This window comes from Leiobunum rupestre, chromosome 3 (assembly GCF_980474605.1).
Source record: "Leiobunum rupestre chromosome 3, qqLeiRupe1.1.hap1, whole genome shotgun sequence".
NCBI lineage: Eukaryota > Metazoa > Arthropoda > Arachnida > Opiliones > Sclerosomatidae > Leiobunum > Leiobunum rupestre.
Window position 1 is genome coordinate 46,366,535 of NC_143386.1, and position 27,114 is coordinate 46,393,648.

General features: G+C 38.8%; 2 protein-coding genes across 2 annotated transcripts; both read right to left on the reverse strand.

Moving 5' to 3' along the window:
• Positions 1 to 448: 448 nt before the first annotated feature.
• On the reverse strand, positions 449 to 3,068 carry LOC149951975 (uncharacterized). Its single transcript, XM_090168437.1, has 9 exons — positions 2,637 to 3,068; positions 2,499 to 2,574; positions 2,269 to 2,415; positions 2,075 to 2,195; positions 1,321 to 1,750; positions 1,023 to 1,263; positions 838 to 954; positions 655 to 763; positions 449 to 595 (listed from the first exon to the last, which is right to left on the reverse strand). Exons 1-9 carry the CDS (start codon positions 3,011 to 3,013, stop codon positions 561 to 563), a joined length of 1,653 nt encoding a protein of 550 aa, XP_090024563.1. The 5' UTR covers positions 3,014 to 3,068; the 3' UTR covers positions 449 to 560.
• Positions 3,069 to 24,598: 21,530 nt separating this feature from the next.
• LOC149951976 (uncharacterized) lies at positions 24,599 to 25,576 on the reverse strand. Its single transcript, XM_090169708.1, has 2 exons — positions 25,355 to 25,576; positions 24,599 to 25,303 (listed from the first exon to the last, which is right to left on the reverse strand). Exons 1-2 carry the CDS (start codon positions 25,574 to 25,576, stop codon positions 24,599 to 24,601), a joined length of 927 nt encoding a protein of 308 aa, XP_090025834.1.
• Between the last annotated feature and the right edge of the window lie 1,538 nt (positions 25,577 to 27,114).

A 27,114-nucleotide genomic window follows, 5' to 3' on the forward strand; every position in this document is an offset into this window, starting at 1 on the left:
ATAATAACATAGTGACTGCAAAAAAACCATAAGCCACATCGAGAGGAAAATCTGCAGTGATAAGCATTCCAAGTAAAGTTATGGATTCCTTGCAAGGATGGTGGAAATTTTTCTAGTTTTCTCTAGTGAATGTACAAGAACAAGAGAGAGAGAGAGAGAGTTGGGCAAGTTTGAAGGAATCTAAATTAGTAGGAAACTCGAATTATTAAACTGGTCCAAGCTGAATTTTCATAATTAGATGAAATTAATAAACTGGTCCTAAGAATCAGTGAACCCCTAGTTTTTGAATAAAAAAACTGGTCCGAGCAATTAATAAACTGGACCTTAATTACGCTTTAAAGTTGGCCATAATTAGAAAAAAATTACCAAAATAGAAGCATAAAATTTAAAAGCTCAAAAAAATCTTTTTATTAAATTTATAAATATCCGAAAAGTATAAAATAGTATTGTACAATATTTTAAACAAAAAATTGCGTTTTTGTATATAAATTATTAAATTTCAGAAGAAATTAATAATTTTAAAATTATATATAAATGTTTAAAATAATCTCAAGCACCTTTTATGTAGAAAACTTGTTTAAACTTGAAATACAGTCTATAAATACACAAGGAATTAATATAATTTTAACGTGGTTAATAGATTAATTTACATACCCAAAATACATTTTTCGTCAACTCGAGTAATTGCACTATATTTTTCTAAAGGGGAAGAATCGTTGAAATTTCCAACTATAATTGTTGATTTTCTAAGGCAAGATGTGACCTGCATATAACAAAAAGAAATAATAAGAGACAGTGTTAATATGATATAGATTGTTTACTAAAATTCATAATTACCGTTCCACCTCCCATTAAAATTAAATTAGACAGATCATTCGCTGGTGGTGCACTATACGGAGATATAAAGAAGGTTCCGCAATCTTTAAAAATAGTTCCTATTTCATTTTTTCGGACCTACAAGGAATATTTTTTAAATGCTGTTTTATGGTACTACTGGGCTACTAGTTTAAAATATATTTTACTTCCGCAGAGGCAAAGCTCTCAATAAGTTCAAAAGGTGACTCATCAATCCATTTCTGAGCTTCGAGAGATTTCATAAGCCAATCTGTACTGAGAAGGTAACAACCTTGAACTAGTCCGTATAATACATTCAAAGTTCGTTTCTGCTCCCCACAAATGACGTGGGTCGTTCTATTTCCAACATTGTTAGTGACATTAAAACCACCAAGTGATTTAACAATTGAATGGGCAACTTCAATCATGCTATATTTTAAACAGAACTATTAATCACGGAAACACTTGGCAATATAAAAGACTTACGAAGCACTGAAACTAGTAAATACTATAGTAGGGGCATCTTTCATCTTATTGGGTTTCCGTCTAATTTTTTTGAAATCCTCCAAACTATGTCTTGCTTTAGTAACGTCAATATTTAACGAATTAGACAAACCAGAGATAAGTTTTGGTGACCTTGATGTGCCATTTTCACAAAAATTTAATTTTAACTTTTTGTTCTTTTTTTGAAGTGAATCATCAATTTTGGTTTTTTTAACATTATTGTCTTTCAAAGGGCTTCTAACGTAATCCTTCTTTGGATTAACTGTTGCATGTAATATAGTGTTAAGTTGGGGTTTGTCGCGAGTCTCTTTCTTAGGTTTTGGTGTTGATTCTTTAACACTTAATTCCGATACATTTTCATTGTAGAGTTTTGTTTCATTGGCACCCAACAAAACAATACCACTGGGTTCAGCTAGATTTTAAAAAGCAGATATTTTAATACAAAGAACTTTTTTATAAACCACTTCAGTATGTATTTATTATACTTAGGGAGAATAGTGACTATGTTAAGAAAATCTGTGGGCATCATGGTCCAATTTTCCCCAGACACCAGGCACAGGGTTTGGAAGACATAAGTTTAAGGAAACTAATCAGATACTACACTAATTTAATTTTTTGAAGGGAAAGGATCTTACTGTAAGAGCATGAGAGGGATTACTAGAAAAGCTAAAAATTGTTTCAACATGGTCATTTTCACCAAGTATAAATAAATATACATTATTGGTATGAATCTTACAAAAAAGTTTTCGTTTCATTGGCTGAACTGGAGATAAGTTAATTTTATTTCTCACAGTTTTAAACTTTTTAGTTGTTGGAAGTACTGTTTCAGGTATAACATTTGGGCTTGGAAAAGACTCCTGGTATTGATTACAAGGAAAACAATTAATTTATAAAGAAGAGTACTAAGCATTAAACAATTGTATTTCTTACATTGAGAACTGGGGGTTGAACTGGTGTTTCCGGAGCCAAAAAAATTTCACTTTTCCTAGAGGCTTTAATTTGATCTACAATTTTTTTACTTTCTTCAAAACTTTTCGTAAGGTCATCAAAATTAAACTTTGAATTAATTATCAATCTCTGTAATATAAAATATTTAAACATATATACATCGTTTAACCGTTATTCAATTAATAGTAACACTTGGATATTAAAACACTTACTTTTCTTTTTCCATAAGTATTATACTCCTTAATAATAAAGGGCTCTTCTGGTATATGACTTTTCTCCTTTTTACACCTAAAAATGCATCAAAAACATAAATACAAACGTCTTTCTTTCGATATTGTCAAACAACTTGCCCATCTAGCCAAAGCACATTTACAACAGGGATGTTTCGTTCTTTTGCTTTTTTAAAGGTGCTTTCCTTCCCATTTTTGAACACAACATGGGTAACTTTTTTGTTAAAAGTTTTTGAAACCGTTGCTCCTAAATAAAGCAAATGCTCTCCAAAGAGCGCTGATAAATCTTCTAAGTCAGATCGTACTTCTACATAAGCCACCACATCTTGTAGTACATCCTCATAAACAAAACTTGACTTTGTTGAGGATGTTTCTGGTAATGAGGACCATTTGTTTCGCGTTGGAGAATTTTTTGAGACTTCTTGAATATTTTTGGAGCAATCAAGTTTCATTTGACATTTTAAAATAACAGAGTGGTTTTGAGTCTTAGGACTCATTTCAAATGAGAAATTTCAATTATGACCAAGGCTTAAAATAAAATTGAAGTTTAACAGTAATGGTTCGTTCTAGAAATAAATTTATTTTCAGAAATATATTGACTAATTGAGATAAAAATATAGTCACCAATAAAATGTACCATAGAATCGAATCGATTTAATTTTCATAAAATTCAATATAGGTCAATGGCGTGGACTCATTGCATGGACTAATTTAAAATTTAGCTTAGAGACTCAATGAGTCAATGAAGACACTTCGCTTTCCAACGAACGCAAAACAACCGTTCCCAACGCCACCTAACGAGTAAAAAAAGCCCTAACGGAAATTTAAGCATTTTTAGAGCACGGGCCATGACCATGCCATAGAAATAAGACTAGAACCACTGCTCTTTCCGCCAATCACAAAGGAAACGGGCAAGCTAGAAGGCTGCCATTAGGGTGGAATCGGGCTATCCCCGCCATCTGACAAGCGCATTAAACATTGTCGCCATGGTTACGGCAGAAATTTTGAAGGTTGCGAGTCACTGCGCATCGGGTCGTGTGATGGTACTTTAAGTCAGCTGAGAGCAAAATCCACGTAATTTCTTAAGATTTGTGTACATTGTTACGTGGATTTTGCTCTCAGCCGAATTATTTTATTATTTATAATAAATTAAAATTTTGTGTTCGCGTTTTTCGCGTCTATAAGCATAACCGCTGAAAATTGAAAATGGTAAAAAATTGCGTATTTTTTGGTCTGTACTAACCGATTTGGGAAAGAAATAAAATGCTAATTTCATAACTATGTAATATTATAGGAATTATTTTATACTAAACTCGGAATATAAGTGTTTTCATTTTCAGCGAACTTTAGGACCATGATATGTTTGACGTTGAGTTTTGGAGTTGCCATCATCGCAATAGTTTAATCAGAAAACTAATTATGTAATACGCCAAAGTTCACCTGATTAAAATTTCTAGCGACAAAAACTTGGAAATGAAAGGGAAAGCAATTAGAGATAAGCTTTCAAAGCTTATTTTATTTCAAGGTCAGTAAATTTAAAACGTTTATAAAACTGTAATTTACGGTAATGTAGATTCTTGTGAACGTAATGATTTTCATAGTTGTTTAAATAACTTATTTAATGTTGTTGAAATAATAAATCTCTCTTTTTTACAACTCTACAATGCCGAAAACCGATCGAAGAAATGATAAACAAACCAGACGACGTTGCTTACGGCGTTATGCCACGTGATCATATTTAGTTTCAATTTTTTTTATTAGATGGCGCGGATATGCGTGTTTCCACTCTAATGGCGGCCTTCTAGCTGGTACATCTCCCCCAATCCGATCGTGGTTCTAGTCTCATTTCTATTTCTATGGACCATGCGAAGGCTGCAGTACATGGCTGCGTTCAACAACTCTAAAAAAGCTCAGCGCTGAGCTCAACGGTCAGCGGTTTTTTGCTGAACGGGTTTTTTGACTTCCAGTTTTGACGTCACGTTGATCATAGGAGACTCAGCGGAAACATCAGCTGAGCGAGATGGTTTTTCCGTTGCTCATCGGTGTCGTGACGTCATTCGACAAAGTTAAAGGAGGGGTAGCAGACTATGTTTTGTTCGTTAAGTCAGCGAACTTCAAATCGTACAACAACTTTTAGATTTTTGTGACGTAGCGTTGATTAAAAGAACTCAACGATAACTCGGTTTTTCTCCTTTGATAGTTGTTGAACGCAGCCCATGGCGAAATGGGGTGGTCTACCAGAGAGGGTAAAGTCGCTTCGCTATAGAGAGGCGCCTCTTCCTATTCCTGCAATGTTATAATTTTGTCGTACGTTTTTGAAGCGCGAGCGCCTAGAAGAAGCAGACGACCCGTTATATTAGTCTTAGACGTTCGATGGCGCCACTGAAAACAATTAATTATAAATAAAAACAAAACCGCTGCAATTACTTTTTCTTCAATTGTTATTTTGAATTCTTTAAAAAAATAGTGGATATCATTAGAAATGTAAGTACAAAAAATTACTAATTACAATATTTCAATAATAAAAACTCCAATATTTTTAATAGTTAAAAATTCACGAGAAAATCGGGAAATTGTAAGAGAGGCCAGGTCATAGATGAACAGGAAGACTTGGTCGGGAACAGAAGAAGTCTAACAAGGAAGTTTAGTGGAATAAATTATAATAATAATATAATTTAAAATAAAATAATTAATTTTTATAAGTTATGTAAATATGAAATAAATGGTAATTCAATACGAACATCTTTGCATGGATAAATAACGTTCAGTGTTGTATTTTTAATAGTTTTCTGTCCAATCTTTTCTGTGTTTTTGTATATTGGTGATCAAGATCTTGTTTTTTAAGGGTACTATTTATGCAGAACTCTACAAAAAAAGATATCATGTTTTGAAACACAGTTGCGCATGTGGAACCTTCAGGAGCCTGGAACCATTTCTTGTCAATTCTCCGTGCTATGAATCTTTGTAAGCGGCCTTTCAAATTTGTCATGTGTGATAATAGTTTGAAACTGGTGTCAAATATCTCATTTACCTTTGTTACAAAATCCAAGAAATTGGCAGTTGGTACAATGATGCTACCAAAAGAAGAGTTTTTGTTGGATTTGAGTGCCTTAAAATAAGCAAGCACATTAGTTGGATCAAGAATTGGATTGTCTTGCCTTAGTTGACTGATGCAAGAAGGACATTGGTGATTTAAAAAACAGCGATGAATTAGGTATCCTGATATATAACTAAGGACATTTTCTTTGAGCAGGTTGGGACTTTCAATGGAATTACAAATTTCTAAGTCTTCTTCAGAGCATTGCCCTTGAACATGTAAGACTCCATATTTTTCAAAATCAGATGAATCCTCTTCTGGTCCTGGAGCTGATTCCTTAAAGGAATCTATGTTTAAAATGAAGTTATCCAAATCATCGATGCAATTTGAATCTGCAGGTTTTAAGAGATTATTGACCGATGCAGCTCGGTATGCTGCCCGAAATTGTTGAGAATTTGGATGATCTCTATTGCCTCCTTTTTGACGAATAGAACCAAAGAAATTTTCTAGAAAGTCTTGACTAACCCTTCCTGTTAATAAGAATTCAAAACTAAAATTCTCCTTTAGATCTTTCCACAGGAATAGCAAAGACTGAATTGAGAGTTTCCACCCTTCTATACAAGGAAGGGTTTTATACCTGCAGTTTTGAGGCTTCCATGTGTTAAACCATTCTAATTTGTCACTCAACATTTGAATATGGATTGATTTATCACTCATTCCTCTCTTACAGATGGTTTCATTGTTTAACGTCCTGCTATTGAACAAATCAAAAAGGTCGTTCATGTGTAGAAGGAACTCGGCTGTGAAAGTGCTGTTTAATGTTAAGTCTCCTAATCCCAAAGAGCATGCCGTTTCAATGCAATTGGCGACACTCCGGCTAAATATTTGGGCTGCTAAACTGACTTTCATATTGGAAAATGCAGGTAAATTAATGTGTTTGTGTGTCAGCTTATGAGCGCTTCAAAACTTTCCAATTTTTTGATCTAATTCAAAGAAATTTTCAAGATCTTTCCAAGAAACTACGTTGTCGTCCACCATAATTGGATATCGTTTGAAATTGTTCCTCACACTTTTTAAGAGATGGGGAGGATCAAAGAAGAAATGAATTTTCTCATCATCAGTTTTAATGTATGGCTTTTCAACTGATATCCCCATACTTCTGAACAAAGTTTGGTTTCCCGTCCCTTGGTCACAAACCATAGCTTTGACAATGAGTCCAATATTTTTTAGGTGAGTTATGCAGTCGTGAAGCAAAAGATTTAATGTCTGCCCTGGGCAAGCATCTTTTGTTAGAAAGTAACCAATTGGTTGTTTCCATTTTAGCTTTATGCCTTTAATCATGAATACAAGAGCTTGATTTGCATACTGCTTGGTTCTTCCGTAAGGACCAAAATCCACAAAACCTTCAATGATGTCGTTTCCATGATTGTAATTTAGTTTTTCTTTTAAGCTCATTTCGTCAAAAGAAAGTACTACCACTCTTTCACTAATTTTCTTATTTTGAAATTTTATTTTCAAGGCCTCAAGCGTTTTGTGGTCGAATCCAGGTTCAATTTTTATGTGAGCTAACCATTTCTCCAGCGTTCTCTTTGTTGGAAGGCATAAAACACCTTGCCACATTCTGTATGCCTGAGGGCTGTGATAAAAAAGAGAAAGAGCCCATTTCTTTAACAGTGTTGAGTATCTCCTTCCCTTTTTGTTTCTTTGTCTTAGTTTCAATTCAGAATCAAATAATTCCTTAGCAAAGTCAGATAAGAATCTAGTAGCATTTGTGACATCGCATATATTTTTACTGTCTGCCAGTTTAACTTTCATACTTGCTAACTGCTTTTTCATTCTTAGGATTTTTGCATTTTTCTTATTAAGTCTTTTAAGAAGGTTTAACTCTCTTTTGGTTTTAAATACTTTGGTTTGAACTGACTTATTTTTGACTTGCTTTTCCGAAACTACAATTTCTATTTCTCCTCCTATATTTGGTTCTAGTGTAATAATTTAAGTAGTTTAGTTAAATTAATTTCAATAAATATCAAAACTCTTATCTTACCATATTCATTGTCAATATTTGAAGGGTAGCTTTCGTTTGGATGGTTATAATTGTGTTCAATTTGAATGCGTTTAGTTGAGAATATCAATTCTGGGTTTAAATCCAAAATTCTTTTCCCATTGCCATTAAGTTTATCTACTGAAATGTTTTATCAATTTAAATCTGGGATTTATCGGGGTTACAACTTCAAATTTAAATTACCATTTTGACAATTTGATTCATTAGGCAAAGCGTAATTGTGCATTTGGAGAATTTGTTTAGTCCCATTTAACTCTGACCCGTGTGTAGCCAATGTGTTTTCTTTTGAGATATCTTCATTTGTTTGGTTTTCCTTTACTACTTGTTGGAATAATTATTAATAAATTAAATATTAAGAAGCAAGTTCTCCTGGTAGATGTTTTTATACCTTTAATAGGCGAAGGGGAAACTGAAATTTGATCTTCATTATTGCCAAAAATAGTTGGTATAGCAAATGTTGTTAGTCTATTTCTGGTTTTTACATTCATGAAACAATCGTCAGTAAAATGGAGAGAACAAAGTGTATGGTTTGTGTACAAATATTCAGTTGTTTTATGTAAGAGTTTGTCATTGTTAACATTTTGCAGCCACAATGTAGAACTAAAAGTTTGAAAGTTAAATATATGATAATATAAGCTAATCTAATAAAAACGCGTATTTACCGCTCTTTATCCCTTGGAAACTTAAAAAAAGATAAACGAGACTTAATTTTCTTAGTTGAAGAACAATTTTTCGCCGAACAATACATAATTAAAAGATTTATTGATGTTAATTTATCCAACAATTTGAAAACTTTTTGCGTCGTTCTACGCCTAATATTGAATCGAGCGCCGCTCGAGGCGAACGGTGATAGTAGCGCCCTCAAACGTCCAAGACTAGTGGACATTTTAGCGAAAAAAAATCATGCGACGGATTTTTGAAAGAGAGGCGCCTCTCTATAGCGAAGCGACTTTACCCTCTCTGGGTCTACACTTGGAGTAGAGAAGTTGACTGGAGGGCAGTGTTTCCACATTGCTGGAATAAATACCGTTTTCGGGGAAAACTGACTAAGAGCGGGAAAAAGGGAAAAAAGCGGGGAAAATCACTCAGAAAGGGAAATTTCGCGGGAAAAGTTAACGATAGAGAAAACTATATAGTGCATGCTTATTTCTAGACCTTTTCTGAACTCGCTAGATTCACTGCGCAAGCATATGTAACATAATTACTCATAAGTATGCCACTAGCTCTATTTCTTCACTAACGGTTTGTTTCACAGATATTGCGTCATCCTTACCTTACGTAATATTTGACGTCATATTTAATGTAATATTTGACGTCATCGAATCTCAAATGCCGATTATTCCATCGCACAATTAGCTCTACGTCTGATAAATCGACGGCCATTATTTTAGTAAACAAACCTGTTTTGAACAACCAAGGCTTAGTAGTTAAAATGAGATACAATATAGTGTCCAGTGCTGTTAATTCAATGAATTTGCAAATTAATGAAATTTTCGGAGACTCACGTTCTAAAATAAATTTGCATTGTCAAATAAAAGACAGTAAGAGCATGGAGGAAGCACGTGACTGATACTGCGTTCAGTCAATAGGAGCGGACATCTCCATAGAAGAGGAGGGGTTCAAAAATCAAGTGGCTCTGCCCATGGCCAACTTCGCGCGCTCACTACGCTCGCACCAGGCGGCCTACCCAAAAGATCAAAAATATCGAAATTCGTTCTTTGCCGCTACGGAGGCGCTGGAGCCACCTCCGGACCTAACTATTAGCATAGAATCGAATGGAACGATTATGGTTTTTCGTTACTTTGAGGAATTTATTGAAAACTATTCGATATATTCGTCGATGTCAGAGGTAGAATAAACCTTTTTCCATGATTTACAACCCTTTTCAAAATTTTCTAATTCATTTTTCCCGCCGAGATCGACTATTTCCAAAAGTGCCACCGCTCAGGCGTCAGTGAAAATCACGTGTTTAGAATGGAATGTAAACAAACTGACATGTGGAATTTTTCATCAAACGTTTTGGTTTGGATTTTAAACTATTTGATGGCAAGTAGATAAACAATTAAACTGATATTTAAAGTGATGCAACTAAAATTTTAGCGTAATGAGCATAAAAAATACTTTTAATATTTTTAGGAAATAATTTGTTTGACGTAAAAGTTAATAATTGCATTTTTTCATTAAATTTTAGAGACATATATAGTTGGAATAATAGTGATAATGAACAAAACACGAATGAACATTGGTAAAAAAAGTATGAATACTGGTAGATATGAATGAACGCTGGTAAATATGATTATATGAATACTGGTAGATATGAATGAAAACTGGTAATTATGAATGGTAGATATGAAAGAATTCTGGAAAACAATGAAGTATCACTGGTGAATGGTGATCAAAATATGAAAATCCATAATGAAGTTTTCTCGATTGAGGTTTGTAAACTAGTTCCTTTACTTTCTCAAATCAAATTGTCCTAGTTATGTTATCAACTACCGGTGGTATTATTTTGTCACAGATAAATTTGGCAGATATCAAGACATGAGGGACATTAAAATTGCAATGCAAAATTGGACACCTGGCAAGTTTCGGCAACACGGGAGATTCAATATTTTCGCTAATTCTTGCTGATTCTCGAAAATAAGGAAGTGTTGCCTCAATGAAACATTACAAAATCCTTATTTGGGTAACTTATACCTCCTCTGTCGGATGTTTTAATAAAGTCTAAAAGTGTTGAATTTGAGAAGGGTCCGGAAATGCACTCGAGACACAAGCTACAAAATTCAGCTTGCTCCATTTTCTGTACTTGCCAATTTTAAAGTGGTTCGTTGCGTGTCAAGCTCTGTACTCAACGCATTTGGTATCATATAAGTTGGATACTGTATAGCCACTCTAATCTAGAAGGTTGGGTAACTTGCCTTCGGAGGCCTTAGAGCGAACTATACAATAACTATCCTATTATAATAAGATACTAATATTTCTTAGATATTCCCACCAAGGGAAGAGAATGCAACCTGGCAGCCACTGGGGGAAAACTACAACTGACTAGCAAGCTAGCTGGGAGTTAACCACTCCCATACTAGTTTCTGACTGCTACTAACCACTGACTCTACAGCTCTTAAAAGCCCTATCTCTCTCTCTGCTACCTCCTTTTATACCAACTCCCACACTGGTGCCACCACCCGCGCCCTTGGGAGTTAGGCCTAATAAGATAAGGGTTTGCCTCTTTGGCCTACTAGCAATATGACTGCCACTGACCAGGTTGGCTACAACTGTGGGAATACTGTAGGTATTGCCGTTTTTTCCAGCGTTCATAATTTAAGACCTTTACGGTAATCTGTTTCACAAAAATGTAAACTACATACAACGCTCAATTCTGATCTGTCATTTATTTGAAAATTATCCCGAGAGATATTTTCAAGCCACATGCCTCTCAACGCCCCATCAGAAGGAAACTCGTGTTTTGCCTTTTACAGATGGGTCATAGGGAACGCAACTCGAAGACATTTTTGTGTAATTTATACAAAAATTATTGATATGTAACAACTTTAAATAATAATTGAAAAATGAAATAAATATATTTTTACATAAATCTAATATCATTCAGCATTAAGTAATTATCAAGTGTTCGAATTTCCCGCCGCGAAAATTGTTTAAAAGACAACAAATCTAAAATCCAACAAGGCTTAACTATTCATACAAACTATTTAAAAATTACCTAAGTAATGAAGTATTTGAGGGGTTATTTATGGAAATTGAACTTTTAAGTTATAACCTAAGTAAAAAATAAATACAATTTTCTGATATTTAAATAATTTCCAGTACTATGTACTCATTATGGTCAAGTTTCGCGCCATAGAAAACCATGTTATTTATATCGTAAAAGGAGCCGACTTTAAGGTCCGGAAGTAGCGCACCCGACGGCCGTCGAAGACACTAAAAACCAAACTTTTATTTCGCGCCAATACATGGATTTGAAATTCTTTGGATAGGCCGCCTGGTGCGAGCGTAGTGAGTGCGCGAAGTTGGCCATGCTCTGCCGAACGGCGGAGACACGAACTGAGTCTAAGCGGACGATTTTCGTGAAAATTGTTTTTTCTCCCTAATGCTTTTCCTACGGGAATTTGTTTTCCTAACTGTGTTGCAATTCGGAGACTTTTTAATAATATTAGTGTTTGTACTCAACTTTGAATTTTTCATATGATTTTTAGTAAGTTTCCAGGTTTTATTTAAAACTACTTTCATAATTTCCCCTTAATTATTTCGCTCGTAATCTACTTTTAAAATCGACGAAAATTTTAAGGCGAGGAAATGAATTCCCCGCCTTTGGGACCTGTATTTGTGCTAGGCCTCGGTATTGCGCAATGATTTTTAAATTCCAAACATTAAAACCGAGAAAAAAGTTTCGTATGTATATGAAGAAAAATTCATATTTCTAAATATACGACTTAATCTACATTAAATTTAAAAAATCAACCTTACAAATCGCGTCATGCTTGCTTTTAAACTGCTGTTGAGGGTGACGTCATACAGATATCTAGGGGTTACTATAGACGACAGTCTCTCATGGGCGGCCCAGATCAACGGGCTGATCTCGACTTCTCTGGAGCGTCTCAGTCTTTTGAGGGCGGTTTTGCGACTGGCTGGGGGGCCAACAGGAGCAGTCATTAGACTGCTTTATACCCATCTCAGTCGCTCGAGGATGGATTATTCCAGCTTTCTCTATGCGTCGGCCACCTCCACTGTTCTTGCTATGCTCGACAAGGTTCGGAATGCACCTCTCAGACTCATCCTTGGGATCCCGCCCTCAACGGCCATTAGTCTCATGGAGGCGGAAGCAGCGCTTCCACCATTGTGCTTCAGACGCGATTTGTTGGAGCTCCTCAACCGCACTCCGTGCGGCGCGACGGACACTCCTGCTTACTACACCTGGCCCTTAACGGGTCAGAGTGTGCAATAACTGGTGGCTTAACCGGGGAGTCGGGGTCCAGTTCTTGTAAACCATAAGGGCGGTGGCGCACTGGGAGATGTTAGCTCTGGTCAAATGGTCCTATCTCCACCTCCGACTTCGGTCAGGTAGGGGCTGGAATCTGAGTTTCGGCTCAGGCTAACGGAGAGAGTCCGTGAAAACTGGCCACCTCGGCGGATTGGGTAGCCTGCTGTGGGGCGGCAGGCCTCCGTATGAGGGCACGGCGGTTCTGTTTCCCGGCCTTTTGGAGTCACACCGGGATCTCCGGTGCCAGCTCTGCCGGGTTACTAGGACTGCTGTGTGCTCGTCGTTCCCCTTTAGGAGCTCTCTCCAAAGGGTTTGACTCTTTACCTACGTAGGTGGGGTGTCGGCTGGAGTTGCTACAGCATCCACTCTTAATTCCACTGCTGTGTGCGAAGTGGGAAATAGTCCACCCATTGCTGCACCTTCTGCTGGGTTGAGTGGCCATTTGTCTTTCAAGGATTCGCCGACCTGGCAACTGCCCACCGCGATGATTCTCTCGACTTGGCTCACTACCGCTAAGGAGGACAACAGTTCGGATATGCTGAGACAAATTTTCCTCGCGGCTCTAGAACCACACGGTAAGAACGCTACAGTCATCTATACCGACGGCTAGTTGACTGAGGGCTCGGGTGTGGCGGGTGCGGCTTTCCTGATCCCGGCTATCAATGTCGGCGCGACGTGTCTTGTGGATTCCGGTCATCCCATAAATAGGATCGAACTCTTCACTATTCAAATGGCTTTGTCTTACGCGTCGGTCAACCTCCAAGGCACTTTGGTTATTTGCTCGGATTCGAAAGGCGCTCTCACGCAGCTTCATTCTCGTTCTATGGAGCCGATGGGTACCAGTGGCCCATAACCCTCCTGTGGTATCCGGCTCATGTTGGAGTTCCGGGTACTAAGCACCTACGCGCACCAAAGGTGGACTTCCTCTTCGCGGGGGAAAAAAGTGCCTGCCGCAGGGCAATTTCATCAGCATAGACTCAAGAGTGGTCAGTAACTAGGACACAATGGCCTCTTCTGGACTCGAAACCTTTTCCAGGCTCTCAAGCCATTATGCGGATAACTTTAACGTGGCGGGATGACACGCTACTCGCGCGCCTCGGCTGTGGCAGACTTCCCACTAGGGCGGTTTTCCATCGCTTGGTGTGGAGCCGCAGCGGATGACGCTTCCCACGCCTTATTCGCTTGCCCATCGCGATGGACGGCTCGGGCTTTTCTTCTTCGGGCACTTACGTCTAGGGCTCTGCCGACCAATCTAGTAGACGGCCTCAGTGCGGTACACGCCGGATTCTCCGACGTCGTTGCGGCCACCTGTGACATTTTACGTAAAACCATTCAAGCTTCACTCTTTTCGGACGTTTGTTTGGGCCTTTTGTATTACTTTATGGTATTGTAGTGAATGAGTCCCTCTCCTGTGTGCATGGTGTGAAGGCTTCGAGCCATATACACCAACCTTTTACGCGATATTCTGCCCCCCCCCCCCAATGATAACGTCGTCAGAGAGCCGTTGTTGAGTATTATAATTATAATAATACTCTATTTAGTGGACTTTAGCCTAAATTATATATACCACGTAAAAATATTGTTTATATATGCTGTAATTTATGTTATTCACCAATTTACAAACGATCCAATCAACGCGAGATGTACCTATAATTATCGCCTTTTGGGTCAAAATGTCACTCAACTATCTTGTTTTGGTGTCAACGATAGCGACATCTGTTGAAAAAAGAGCTACTTGATTTCGAGCCGACACTTGCTTTAAGGCCCGAAAACGGTTTTTTAGTGATTTGAAACGGTTTTAAGCGATTTAACCAGAGATAATTTATAATATTATATTATAAATTTTCTCTGATTTGAAGAGCTTCGAAACTTTTTAGACGTATCGCGGATGTGTGAACGCGACTATAGGTGAATCGTATTCGTATTACCGAGCGTATTAGCCTCGGTATTAGCTCGTCGTATTCTCGGGCGTATTACAATCGATTTTCATTTGGTTGGCTCGATTTCTTTTTATTGTAACTTGTGGGACAGTTCAGTCCTCTCGTCCATTTGATTAATCAGGGCGAGATATGTGTAACGGCCACGCCAACGGGGGATACATGGAAACAAGGGTGGGGACACCAGTGGCGGAAGTATGCCGACCACCCGTTGGCGGATTGGTGGTCGTCCTCACACGGCCATCCACAAACTCTGCCTCCCGGACGCTTGGGATTACAGGTAACAAGAGTGAGCCACTACTGCCGGCGTTGACTCGAATTTGGAACTTTGAAGCAGACGGAAAATAAAGTGAGCCCCTTTACAGGGTGGGAAATAAGGAACTTTTTAAAGTGAACCAGTGAGTGGCAGTGACCATCGACTTAGCCTACGACCCCGTGCCCTGAAATACCTGAGCTAATCCATAATATGTTGAATTAAAGCCCACACCGGCCTTCGAATTATTACAATTTCCGGTGCGAAATTATGACGTAGGGAATGAAAAGTCACCTGCTACTCGATTTTCGGGCTGGATTTTTCAAACACCAGTGGGACCCTTTTATTAAGTGGGCCAGTGAACCACTGACCCCTCAACTGACCACCTTCGATTTAATATTGAAATTGACCCAGAAAATTTTTAACTGGTCATTCGTGTAGTCACACCGCCTTTTCTATAATATTCGAACAGCTAGATTGGTTTTGGTTGCGAATAGATTAATCAAGGAACCTTGTACAAGTGTGTACCCGAACAAGAATCACGGAACTGAACAAGAATCACGGAATCGAACAAGAATCAGGGAATAAAATTGTGATATTTGCTAATATTTAGTCCTTGTAAATATTACTCCTTGCTTTTCGGTATAAAATATATTACTCCTTGTAGGCGCGTTATTGAGTTCTCACTAGGTTGCGGCTGTTGTATATCGCTAAATAAAGTATATTATGTTTTATTAGATCAGAATGATCATGTCATTTATTAGTTTATTACAATAAGTGTATAGAAACATAACATGGTGTCAGAGTACTAAAAGACAATATTTCACGCCGTCATTGCGTTCCGTCTCGTCTACAACATCGAAATCAACGTTCGCGCACAGTAACAAAGGTCGACCGAGGCTTCGGTTCGGAAATTTGCCGTTTTTTCGCCGAGTGAGCAAATTTAGTTTTTGTTCCCCGCATAATGTCGTCTGCCACTTTTCATGTCATCCCTCCACCGCCTTTGGATTTTTCTCGTCCGGGCGAATGGCCCCATTGGAAACGGCGTTTCGAACGATTTCGGTTAGCTTCAGGTTTGAGTTCCAAAAGCGAAAAATTAATTTATCTCATGGGTGATAAATCTGAGGACATATTTTTATCTTTTAACCTCACACAAGCTGACCAAAAGGTATATGCTACAGTACTAACACGATTTGAAAATCATTTTGTAGTACGTCGTAATGTTATTTACGAATGCGCCAAGTTTAATACTCGAAATCAAAGAGAAGGTGAATTGGCTGAAGAGTATATTACAGATTTATACGCTCTTTCTGAACATTGTGATTATGGTGCACTCCGTGACAGGATGATCATGGACAGACTAGTAGTTGGTATCCGTGATAAACAGTTATCGGAACGTTTACAACTGGATGCCACCCTCACTCTGGAAAAAGCGATCACTGCCGTTCGACAACAGGAAGAAGTTCATCGTCAACAACGGGCTCTTAACAGTGATCTGCAAGGAAAGCCACCAGCAGCTAATGTCGATAAATTAAGTACCAAATCAAAGCCTACTAAAAGTTTTAATACTTATAACAAGCCGCAGAGAAAAGAGAGTCATCTTCCACAATCTCAAAGTGTTGCTAGGAAACCTATCCAGTTCAATAACCAGCGGACAAATGCCATCACCTGCAAAAAGTGTGGTCTAAAGGAACGTCACTCCAGTGAAGAATGTCCAGCTAGGAATGCCAAATGTTTAAAGTGTGGCAAGGTTGGGCATTATGCAAGAGTTTGTTTAAATAGTATGTCAAATATTCGAGCATTAACAGAGGATGCATTTCTCGGTGCCATATGTACCCATAATAGAGATTCTAGATATCACTACATGGCTAAAGTGGAAGTAAATGGTACGCCCTTAAATTTTAAAGTTGACACGGGGGCAGAAATCACTGCAATTCCACATTATCTGTACATGCAAAACAAACAAATAGGAGAACTAGTCGAACAAGACAGACAGGTACGAGGTCCCGATAAGACTTACCTAAAGTGTACTGGTATGGTTCAAGCTACCCTACAAGTTAATGATGTCATAATTCGTCGCAAGATATACGTCGTACGTGATCTTGATGGACCATTACTTAGCATAGATGCAAGTGAGGATCTAAAATTATGGGCAAGATTACAAGAAGTGACACCATACTCCAAAGTCGATCCATGCAATGAATACCCAACTTTATTTGAAGGTTTGGGAAAATTAAAAAGCCTGTATAAAATCCAACTGAAACAAGACGTCACGCCGTATGCGTTGTCAACGCCACGCCGCGTAGCAATTCCACTATTGGACAAAGTTAAAAAGGAATTAGAAAACATGATAAGCCGAGGCGTAATCTCACCAATTGAGGAGCCAACTGCATGGTGTGCCCCTATGGTAGTAGTACAAAAACCCTCGGGCGAACTGAGAATTTGCGTTGATTTTACAGAGCTGAATAAACATATCTTACGTGAACTATATCAACTTCCTTCAGTGGATTACATTCTTGGTATATTGACAGGAGCCAAAGTATTTTCATTGCTCGACTGCAACAGTGGATACTGGCAAGTACCGCTAGATCCACAATCAGTACCTCTTACCACGTTCATCACACCTTTTGGCAGATACTGCTTTAATCGCCTACCTTTCGGACTCAGTTCTGCATCGGAACATTACCAAAGACGAATTTGCTTTTGCATTGAAGGGATTCCAAATTGTGTCAATTTACAAGATGATATATTAGTCTGGGGTAAAGATCAAATAGAGCATGACAGAAACTTACGACAAGTTTTATCGAAGTTACAAGAAAATGGCGTAACGTTAAACAAGAAGAAGTGTAACTTTGGAGTAACTTCAGTAAATTTTTTGGGACATAAAATCGATGATTCCGGAATTCATCCAGATGAAGACAAAGTCAGGGCCATTAACGAGTTGATCCCTCCAACCAACGTGTCAGAGTTGAGACGAATACTTGGCATGGCAAACTATTTAAGTAAATTTATCCCTAATATGTCCGATACACTTCAACCGTTGTATAGCCTCTTAAGTAAGAAAAATTCTTGGATTTGGGGACAACCTCAACAAGACGCTTTCCAAAATCTCAAGAAAAAGTTAACGAGTCAACCCGTGCTTGGAATTTTTGACCCGAATAAACCAACCGTTATTTCAGCAGATGCGACATCATACGGAATAGGGGCAGTTATTCGTCAAGGAGACAAAGATGGCAAACAACAAGTTGTCGCGTACGCATCTAAGACCCTATCAGAAACCGAGCGCCGATACGCGCAAATCGAAAAAGAAGCTCTAGGAATTACTTGGGCATGTGAAAGATTTGCTGACTATATAACAGGCTTACAGATTGTCATCGAAACTGACCATAAACCGTTGTTACAAATTCTCCAATCAAAACAGTTGGATGATTTATCGCCACGTTTGCAAAGATTGAGAATCCGACTTATGCGTTATTTGTATACTGTCAAATACGTTCCGGGTAAATTATTAGTAGCAGCCGACGCGTTATCTCGCAGCCCTCTCCCAAATGTGGGAGACGAAGAATTGAAGGAGGAAGTAGCTGCTCACGTCAGGCTTATCACCTCATATTTACCAGCCACAGATAAACGGTTAGCAGAAATTTGGTCGGCACAGCGAGAGGACACTGTATGTCAGTCATTAATGCGATATAGCCAGGAAGGTTGGCCCATTGACAAAAAGCGAGTGGAATCACACTGTTTAGCATATTTTCCCTACCGCGCTAGTATAACCTTTCAAGATGGCTTAGTAATGATGGGTTGTCGAATTCTCGTACCACAGAGCATGAGAAATGAAATATTAGACAGGATCCACGATGGTCACTTAGGAATTACGAAATGTCGCGAAAGGGCGCGAACCTCAGTATGGTGGCCCGGTATGTCCAATGATATAGAAGAGAGAATTCGCCGATGTGCTGTTTGCATAAAGGAATCGCGAAACAGACACGAGCCATTACTAACGTCAACACTTCCAAGCAGACCTTGGCAGGTTGTAGCTATGGACCTTCTGCACGTTGAGCAACAATGGTATATTGTCGTCTCAGACTATTACTCCAGATTCCCCGAAATAGCCAAGTTAAGAGACCAAAGAACGACAACCGTTATAGACATTTTGAGATCAATATTTGGACGGTTTGGTATACCAGAAATAGTGCGAAGTGACAATGGTCCTCAATTCAACATCACAAACTCATCCGAGTTTAGCAAGTTCGCGAGGGAATATGGTTTCCAAAACATAACCTCTAGCCCGCGCTTCCCCCAGAGTAATGGTTTTGCAGAGGCTGCCGTGAAGATAATCAAGTCCAGAATTACTAAATCGCAAGACTTACATCGAGGTTTACTAGCGTACAGATCAACTCCACTCAGAAATGGATATAGTCCGGCTGAACTTTTATTCAACCGTCGACTGAGAACTACAGTACCAATGGCATCATCGTTGCTGGAACCACACATACCGCCACGCAACGAAATTGTTAAGAAAGAAGAACAAAGTAAAGGTGACCAAAAACGTCATTACGATCGCAACCATGGTGTAAGAGAGTTACGAGATCTGAAACCAGGCGAAAAAGTGTGGATATCAGATCTTCGACGAGAAGGCAATGTTGAGAAATCAACAACTGATCCTAGGTCATACACAGTTATCACACACAAGGGAATTGTACGAAGGAATCGTTTTCACCTTATTCCTATCCCCGGGAACCTTCAACTAGACACCCGTAAGAACAGACTGGGAACAACAGCAACATCAGTCGAAAGAGATTTGGAACCGCCATATTCGCCACCACGCGAAATAAGCGTTACGGTTAATAGTGAAAGACAATCAACTAGCGATACAATATCTAGTCCCACCAGAGAGATATCGTATATTCCTAGCCAGAATCCTAGTCACTCTCAGTCCGGAAGTGAATTTCAGGGAAGAACCCCGTGCAGGAATCAATCTGTCAGAACCAGGAGTGGCCGTCAAGTTGTACGACCCAAGCGTTTTGAACAATAGTAAAGTTTTAACTTGAGAGGAGAGATGTGATATTTGCTAATATTTAGTCCTTGTAAATATTACTCCTTGCTTTTCGGTATAAAATATATTACTCCTTGTAGGCGCGTTATTGAGTTCTCACTAGGTTGCGGCTGTTGTATATCGCTAAATAAAGTATATTATGTTTTATTAGATCAGAATGATCATGTCATTTATTAGTTTATTACAATAAGTGTATAGAAACATAACAAAAATAAGAATCAAAAGTGGAATCATGGAATATTAAGGAAACATGGCGGAATCACGGAATCTGGCTAGATTCTAGAATCTTAGCAGAATCAAGAATCTTGATTCCAGATTCCTTGATTCGGAATCTCGTACATGATTCATCGAAGTGACGGACCCCTCTCTTGTCTGACAGCTTCAAAAGTAGTCGCAGATTTACATTTAAAGGGACTCCAAAGATCGGTGGCAAAATGTTTGTAAAGTCAGTAAAGTGCGAAATTTACGGTTGACTCTGCCCGCCTCTGCCAAGGCTGAGTGAGGGGTTGGGGGAAATGAAAAGCATGCACAATTTTCTTTTTTTTTGCCACCGAACTTTGGAGCCCCTTTAAGGTAAATACACCAGTGCAAAATTGCAGGATGCCACTTTTTCGGGCGTTTGCTCTTCGAGTTTGCTATCCTAATCTGCTCTTTCAGAAGAAACCGTTGAAATTTTCAGGGTGTTTCAAAGGGATTTTCTTCAATAGTTTTTATTATGTCATTGTTCTCTTCCAATGATAGTTCTACACCATCTTTTACAATAAGACTCTGTAATTTCTTCTGTAGTTCTTTGTTTTGTCGTCAACTTCTCTACTCCAAGGAGAGAGGGCCGTTCTGACAGAGAGAGACTCGGGTGCCGGGTTGCCACTTGGGCGGAAAGTCGCCCAATTTGGGCTACTTTTGAAACCGAATGGAGACCAAAAACGGTTGAGCGATTCGGCCTACTTGGTTTTCAAGTTTTTTGTTAGGGTTTATGGATTCTGTTGTGGGTTTTTTTCTCAGGTTTTTCAGAATTTCTTACCAGTATTTTAAATTTTATTTTGAGAGGAAAATTATTTTATTTTCTCAGGTTCTGTGGGGACTTCTTAAGTAGTAAAGCTGCTTTGACACGTTTATTTTCCCGCTTTGATATTAAATTAATACCACAGCTACAAGGTGCAGTTTCAACTGAACTTGGTACAGAAATTGATTTAGCATTCGGTAATTTAGCTTTCCGTGGAAAGTACACGGCATGCTATAGGCAAGCGTATATTACTCATATCATAAGACTTTGTATTTTTAAAAATGAACTAACTCTATAGAAAATCGGTTTCATTGCAACAAAAAATATAAACTGTAAATTAAAAAAATAATAAATGCATTTCTTTTGATTATAGCGTTGTCTGTACTGGGCATTCAATAGTACCATGGACATAAGTATATATACTAATGTCCATGATCGTACCGTCCGCTCGTGTGAGCCTACTCATTGGGACTGCATGGCCCACTTGTTATTTTTGAAATAAATAACTTAATTATTCTCACAGAAAATCTCACTTAGCACATTCAACAATTTCATAAATTTAACATTTCGTTTTTAGAATAATATGTGGTGGGGCCCACTTTTAACATTCTAGCCTACCTCGAAAAAAATCCTGGATCTGCCACTGGTTGTACTCTCTCGCATAAATCGTGTTGTACTCTCTCGCATACATCGTCTTTCACCGTCTCGCCTGCATCGTGTTTTACTCTCTCTCATACATCGTGTTGTACTCTCTCGCATACATCGTCTTTAACCTTCTCGCATACATAGTCTTTCACCCTCACGCATACATCGTGTTTTACTCTCTCTCTCATATATCGTGTTTTACTCTCTCGCATATATCGTCTTTCACCATCTCACCTGCATCGTGTTTTACTCTCTCTCATACATCGTGTTGTACTCCCTCGCATACATCGTGGTTTACTCTCTCTCATATATCGTGTTGTACTCTCTCGCATACATCGTGGTTTACTCTCTCTCATATATCGTGTTGTACTCTCTCGCATACATCGTCTTTAACCTTCTCGCATACATAGTCTTTCACCCTCACGCATACATCGTGTTTTACTCTCTCTCTCATATATCGTGTTTTACTCTCTCTCTCATATATCGTGTTTTACTCTCTCGCATACATCGTCTTTAACCCTCTCGCATACATAGTCTTTCAGCCTCTCGCATACACCGTGTTGTACTCTCTCTCATACATCGTGTTGTACTCTCTCACATACATCGTGGTTTACTCTCTCTCATATATCGTGTTTTACTCTCTCGCATACATCGTCTTTAACCCTCTCGCATACATAGTCTTTCACCCTCTCGCATACACCGTGTTCTACTCTCTCTCATACATCGTGTTGTACTCTCTCACATACATCGTGGTTTACTCTCTCTCATATATCGTGTTTTACTCTCTCGCATACATCGTCTTTAACCCTCTCGCATTCATAGTATTTCACCCTCTCGCATACATCGTCTTTCAGCCTCTCGCATGCATCGTGTTTTAAAAAAGATAGATTTATTATTTCAACGACATTATATAAGTCATTTAAACAACTATAAAAAGTATTACGTTCACAAGAATCTACATTACCGTATAAATTACCGTTTTGTAAACGTTTTAAATTTACTGACCTTGAAATAAAATAAGCTTAGAAAGCTTTTGTCTAATTGCTTTTCCTTTCATTTCCAGGTTTTTACCTCTCCGAGGGGATAAAGTGTTTAATGCAGTTCATCAATTTGGTTCGTTTGTGTTTATTTATAAAGAGCCCTAATATAACTATTCCGTCTACGGTCATTTATTGATATATCAGCTGTCGTTTAGTCAAGTGGCTTTCTGTGCTTTGTGAATGGTAAGTTTTTCGCTTCTTGTTAATTCATTTTGTATTGGTGTGGATATTTGGACATCTACGATTCCTAATGAAGTCATTGATTTCCTGGGTGTGCGAGTCATTATATGATATGGAAAATTGGACGGTATTGGTCTTTTTCATGTGGTATGTGTCACAACGTCAACAAGAAGTGAACGAGTCGTCCACTACCAGATATCTACGGTATCTTCATCAAGGGCGAGTGTTGAAATAAAATGAGCGTTAAAGATGCGGCAAGTATTTCGTAAGCGAGAAAATTACAAAAAGCCTCTGTAGATATTTCTTTCATTAAAATTTGCTTCGTATTATATTTAACTGATAAATTTGTTCTGTAAAAAGGGTTTAATTCAATTGCGCATTGTTATAGTACGTCTAACTCACTGTTGTAACTACTTAACTTATGATATTCTGAATAAATTAAAATTGGTCGTTTCGTCTCAATTATTTTAATTATAATTAAAATTTTATACCGGGCGGGATAAAACTGGGATAACATTTTTAACAAATAACTCTAAATTGCGGAGATATATCTTTAAGGGTTATTTCGAGAAATTAATACCACTAGGGACAATTCTTCCGAGGAGAGGTATATTTTGCCTTGCCAACTTGTTATCTCTGGGAATTCATGGCGAGGCACACATAACTTTTTAACGCTTCCTTTACAATAGACGAGCTGTACGGCATTCTAGCGACCCTCCATAACACTTCCACAGGGATTGACAATGTGTCTAATTTAAAAATAAAAAATTATATTCCGGCTTTTCATCTGTCGCTTCTGAATCTATACAACAGCCTCTGGGAGGAAGGCATTATGCTGTTCTCCACCCGATACTCAAACCAGGAAAGTCCTCTATGGAGGCCTCATCCTATAGAGACATATCTCCGCTCCCGAATCTAGGAAAGGTTTATGAAAAACTTTGCTCGGCCGCTTAGTTGGGTTCCTGGAGCTTAGCAACTTTCTTCCACTGGAGCACGATGGTAAACGCTGACTATGGCGGCCAAATGTGTTCTATCTACCAATCGTCATTGCCTAACGGTCTTTCTAGACCTCTAGGACGTCTTGGCAGAATTCACCATGGCGCGCTGTTGTACAAACTCCAACAATGTGGTCTAGAGGACAGCCTTATAGAAATCGGAGAAATAACTATAACGCTCATTCGCATGACGAAAAGCGGTCCGATTAGAAGCTGTAGCTTTGACCGTGCTTTTTTTTGCCAATTAATTAAGCGATCGAGAGAGATACGAAACCGCTTCCAGTCCACTCCTTGGTACTTCCAATGAGTAGGTCCAATGGGACGAGGTTGTGTCATTTTGGATTATTGTTGAAAAGAACCAGGTGATCCTGATCCTCCAATCAGACTTAGATGAGCCTGTCTTGAGGGTTAGTATAGGGACTGCCCCAGAGAGTATTATGAGCATTGAAATCTCCAAGTATAACAATCGGCGTGTCCATCCCACGAAATAGATGGTAAAAAACTCTCTAAAAGCAGCACCCCGATGGTTGTAGATACTATACAAATGCTAGATGTGAGCGTCGATATATGATTTGAAGAAAGTGTTCCTCGAGACCCCAGCCACAGCAGATTAAAATTGTGGCCCTAGAAGTACTATATTGCCAACCCAATGGATAGTACACACAACCTTTTTAGCCCATAAGTAACTTAAATCAAACCAATAAGCTTGGTGAACACCTTGCCTACCAACAAGTTTACGATCATTTAGTTTCAATTAATTTCTTCTCTCCTTTCTAGCACGATTTTGTTTATCTAATAGTTCTTGTTACTTACTTATTTATTTATTTACCAACCTATGGCGCAGTTGGCTAGATGATTCGTTTAGTACGAACGTAATATATTTAGACTTCTCCAAGGACTTCAACTCTATGTCCCATTCTGCGGTCCCTCACCACTAGTTTTCGCTTCCTACTAAGACCCTCGTTCCACCAGGGAGCTGATTTATATGTCTTAGTATTGGCTTTACGTTTCATGCTAAACTTACTAACGTCTTTGAAAATTTTCTCAATAGAGGAAGCCACACTATCAATCTGATCCCTAGAGTCAAGTGCTACATCACCTAGAACCCCATGAGACAAATCGATCCGACCGCGAAAGCGGTCCAAGTCCAGATCCTTTAAACTTACAGGTTTATCGCTCTGAATAGTGTCCGGAATGGAAAGATTGAAAAAGATGTAATTATGGTCACTATTGGTGATATCGTCAGACACTTCCCAATCAGTGACCACATCAAAGGTGTTCATAGTTGACAACGTCAAGTCAATCCAACTATTTCCATTGGTGCTAGAGAAGGTAGGATCTGAACCAGGATCATTCGTCACGACTAGATCGAAGGACTCTACAAAATCCACGCAGGCAACACCTCTAGGACAATTGTCACTCGAACCCCAGAGAGTATGATGATAATTGAAATCAGCACCAATTAATATCCTACGCCCATCAAATTTACTGATCTTATCTGAAATAAGATTCAAGTGTTCTTCCAAGACCTCCGACGGGGGAGGAGATATATAAATGAAGAACACGATGAAAGAATAAACCCCCGCCTTAATACCTACAATCGTCATATAATCTTAATAATAAAGAAGACTAATTACATTAAAATTGGTATTAAAGATGGGAATAGCTGTTTTGGCATTCGCGTAGGAGCACACCACTCTGGCCGAAAGCGGGAGACCCGAAACCCTCTTGTCCACCACATGAGGCTCCTGAATAATTGCGACGTCGATACTGCCCTCTTGGTAAGTCTGCCTAAGAGTAGAAGTGGCAACCTTCCCTTTGCCAAGATTAATTTGGACTAACTTGATGTTATTGTCCATCGGGCTTAGATTTAAAGTAAGTTCTAGATCGCAAATATTGCATTTCCCTCATGTGGACAGAGATTGTCCAGAGAGGAGTGCTCCGAGTTGGAGTTTGTTTTCTTGTCCCTGTTATTCTGACGCAATTGACACAACCTCTAATGGCATTGGTGCAGTCAGTGAACACATGTTCATCTGACCCACAAAAAAGGCCTGCTTATTAGTTTGGTCGCAGGATGCCATTACGTGTCGTATACCCACACATTTGAAGCACCAAGGGATGAAGAGATACTCCCTCCAGCCATGGATTTGCCATCCAATACGTAATTTTGTTTTGCCCTTTTTGAGGGTATTTAAAATGGCTTTAAGGACTTCGAGGACCCAATTCTTTCCAGCGTCCCTGTGTACCATTTTCTTTGTGTGGATAAAATATTTGACGGTGATTTCATCCTCCCCACACTCAAGACGATTGCACTCTATAACCTTGCTTACGAGTTCCTCCTTAGAGGTCACGGGATAAACATTAAAAATTATGATTATTGGCCGACCCAAAGATGGGTTCTTCACGACCAAGTTATCTTTTAAATTATCAGAGTCTTCAATACTCTGTTTAAATTTCACGACGTCCTCTACGGATTCCAGCTGGACGACCATGCAATGGCCCCTACATGGTCTAACATTGCTTTTATTATGCTTTACCAGATTTAGCTCTTTTTCAAGTCTGCGCCTGAAATTGTCGGCCATCTCCTCTTTATCCTTTGGATAGAGTAAGACAACATTCTCTTGTCTAGGAGGTAATTTGATTTTCGAGACCTTCTGTTTACCAGATGTTGATGGCTTCCTAGATTGGATTTAATACGCTGTAGCCCAGGCTGTTCCGTAGATTCGGCCGGGATCGGATCGGTTGTTGAGACTCTCTCGGAGATGGCCGGAATATGACGATTCTGCCTTGATAAAATTTCGATTGTGCGATCTTTTTGCTCACTTGAGCCAGTCAGTTGAGCGATCTAGAGATTACTCTTTATAACCAGAATTTTTAAAATTTTATAGATGGCACGTATTTTGGCTCCAACGCCAATACTTATTTTGTGGACACCGATTGACCAACTCTTTTGCAACTGAGCTGCAAAAAGAGTGCCGCTTGATGCAGTGCCGGGCAACAACATTGGCACATCGGGGGAAACTTTATAGCTAACGCTAAGGCTTAAAAACACCAAACACCAGAAAACGCTTACAACACCCTCTCCAGTAGGGTTGCCAGCCCATTATATCCCGGGGGTAGCCTAGTTGTAACTTCGACGAAAATCTCTCAGTTTAAACATAAGCCCACAGAAACAAAACAAAAAAAGCAAAACCGCAGGGATGTCACGTAGACAGAGAGCTACCTAAACGGTTTGCGGACGAACAGGTTCCCCCTTGACAGGAACTACTAGCTCCGTAGAGCTAAGAAACCTATGCCCCGACTTACCTACCTATGACCGAACATGCAGTTGGTCCCATAAACATATTATGCGGAGGGCACAACAGTTTTAAGATATGATTATCTCATAATTTATCGA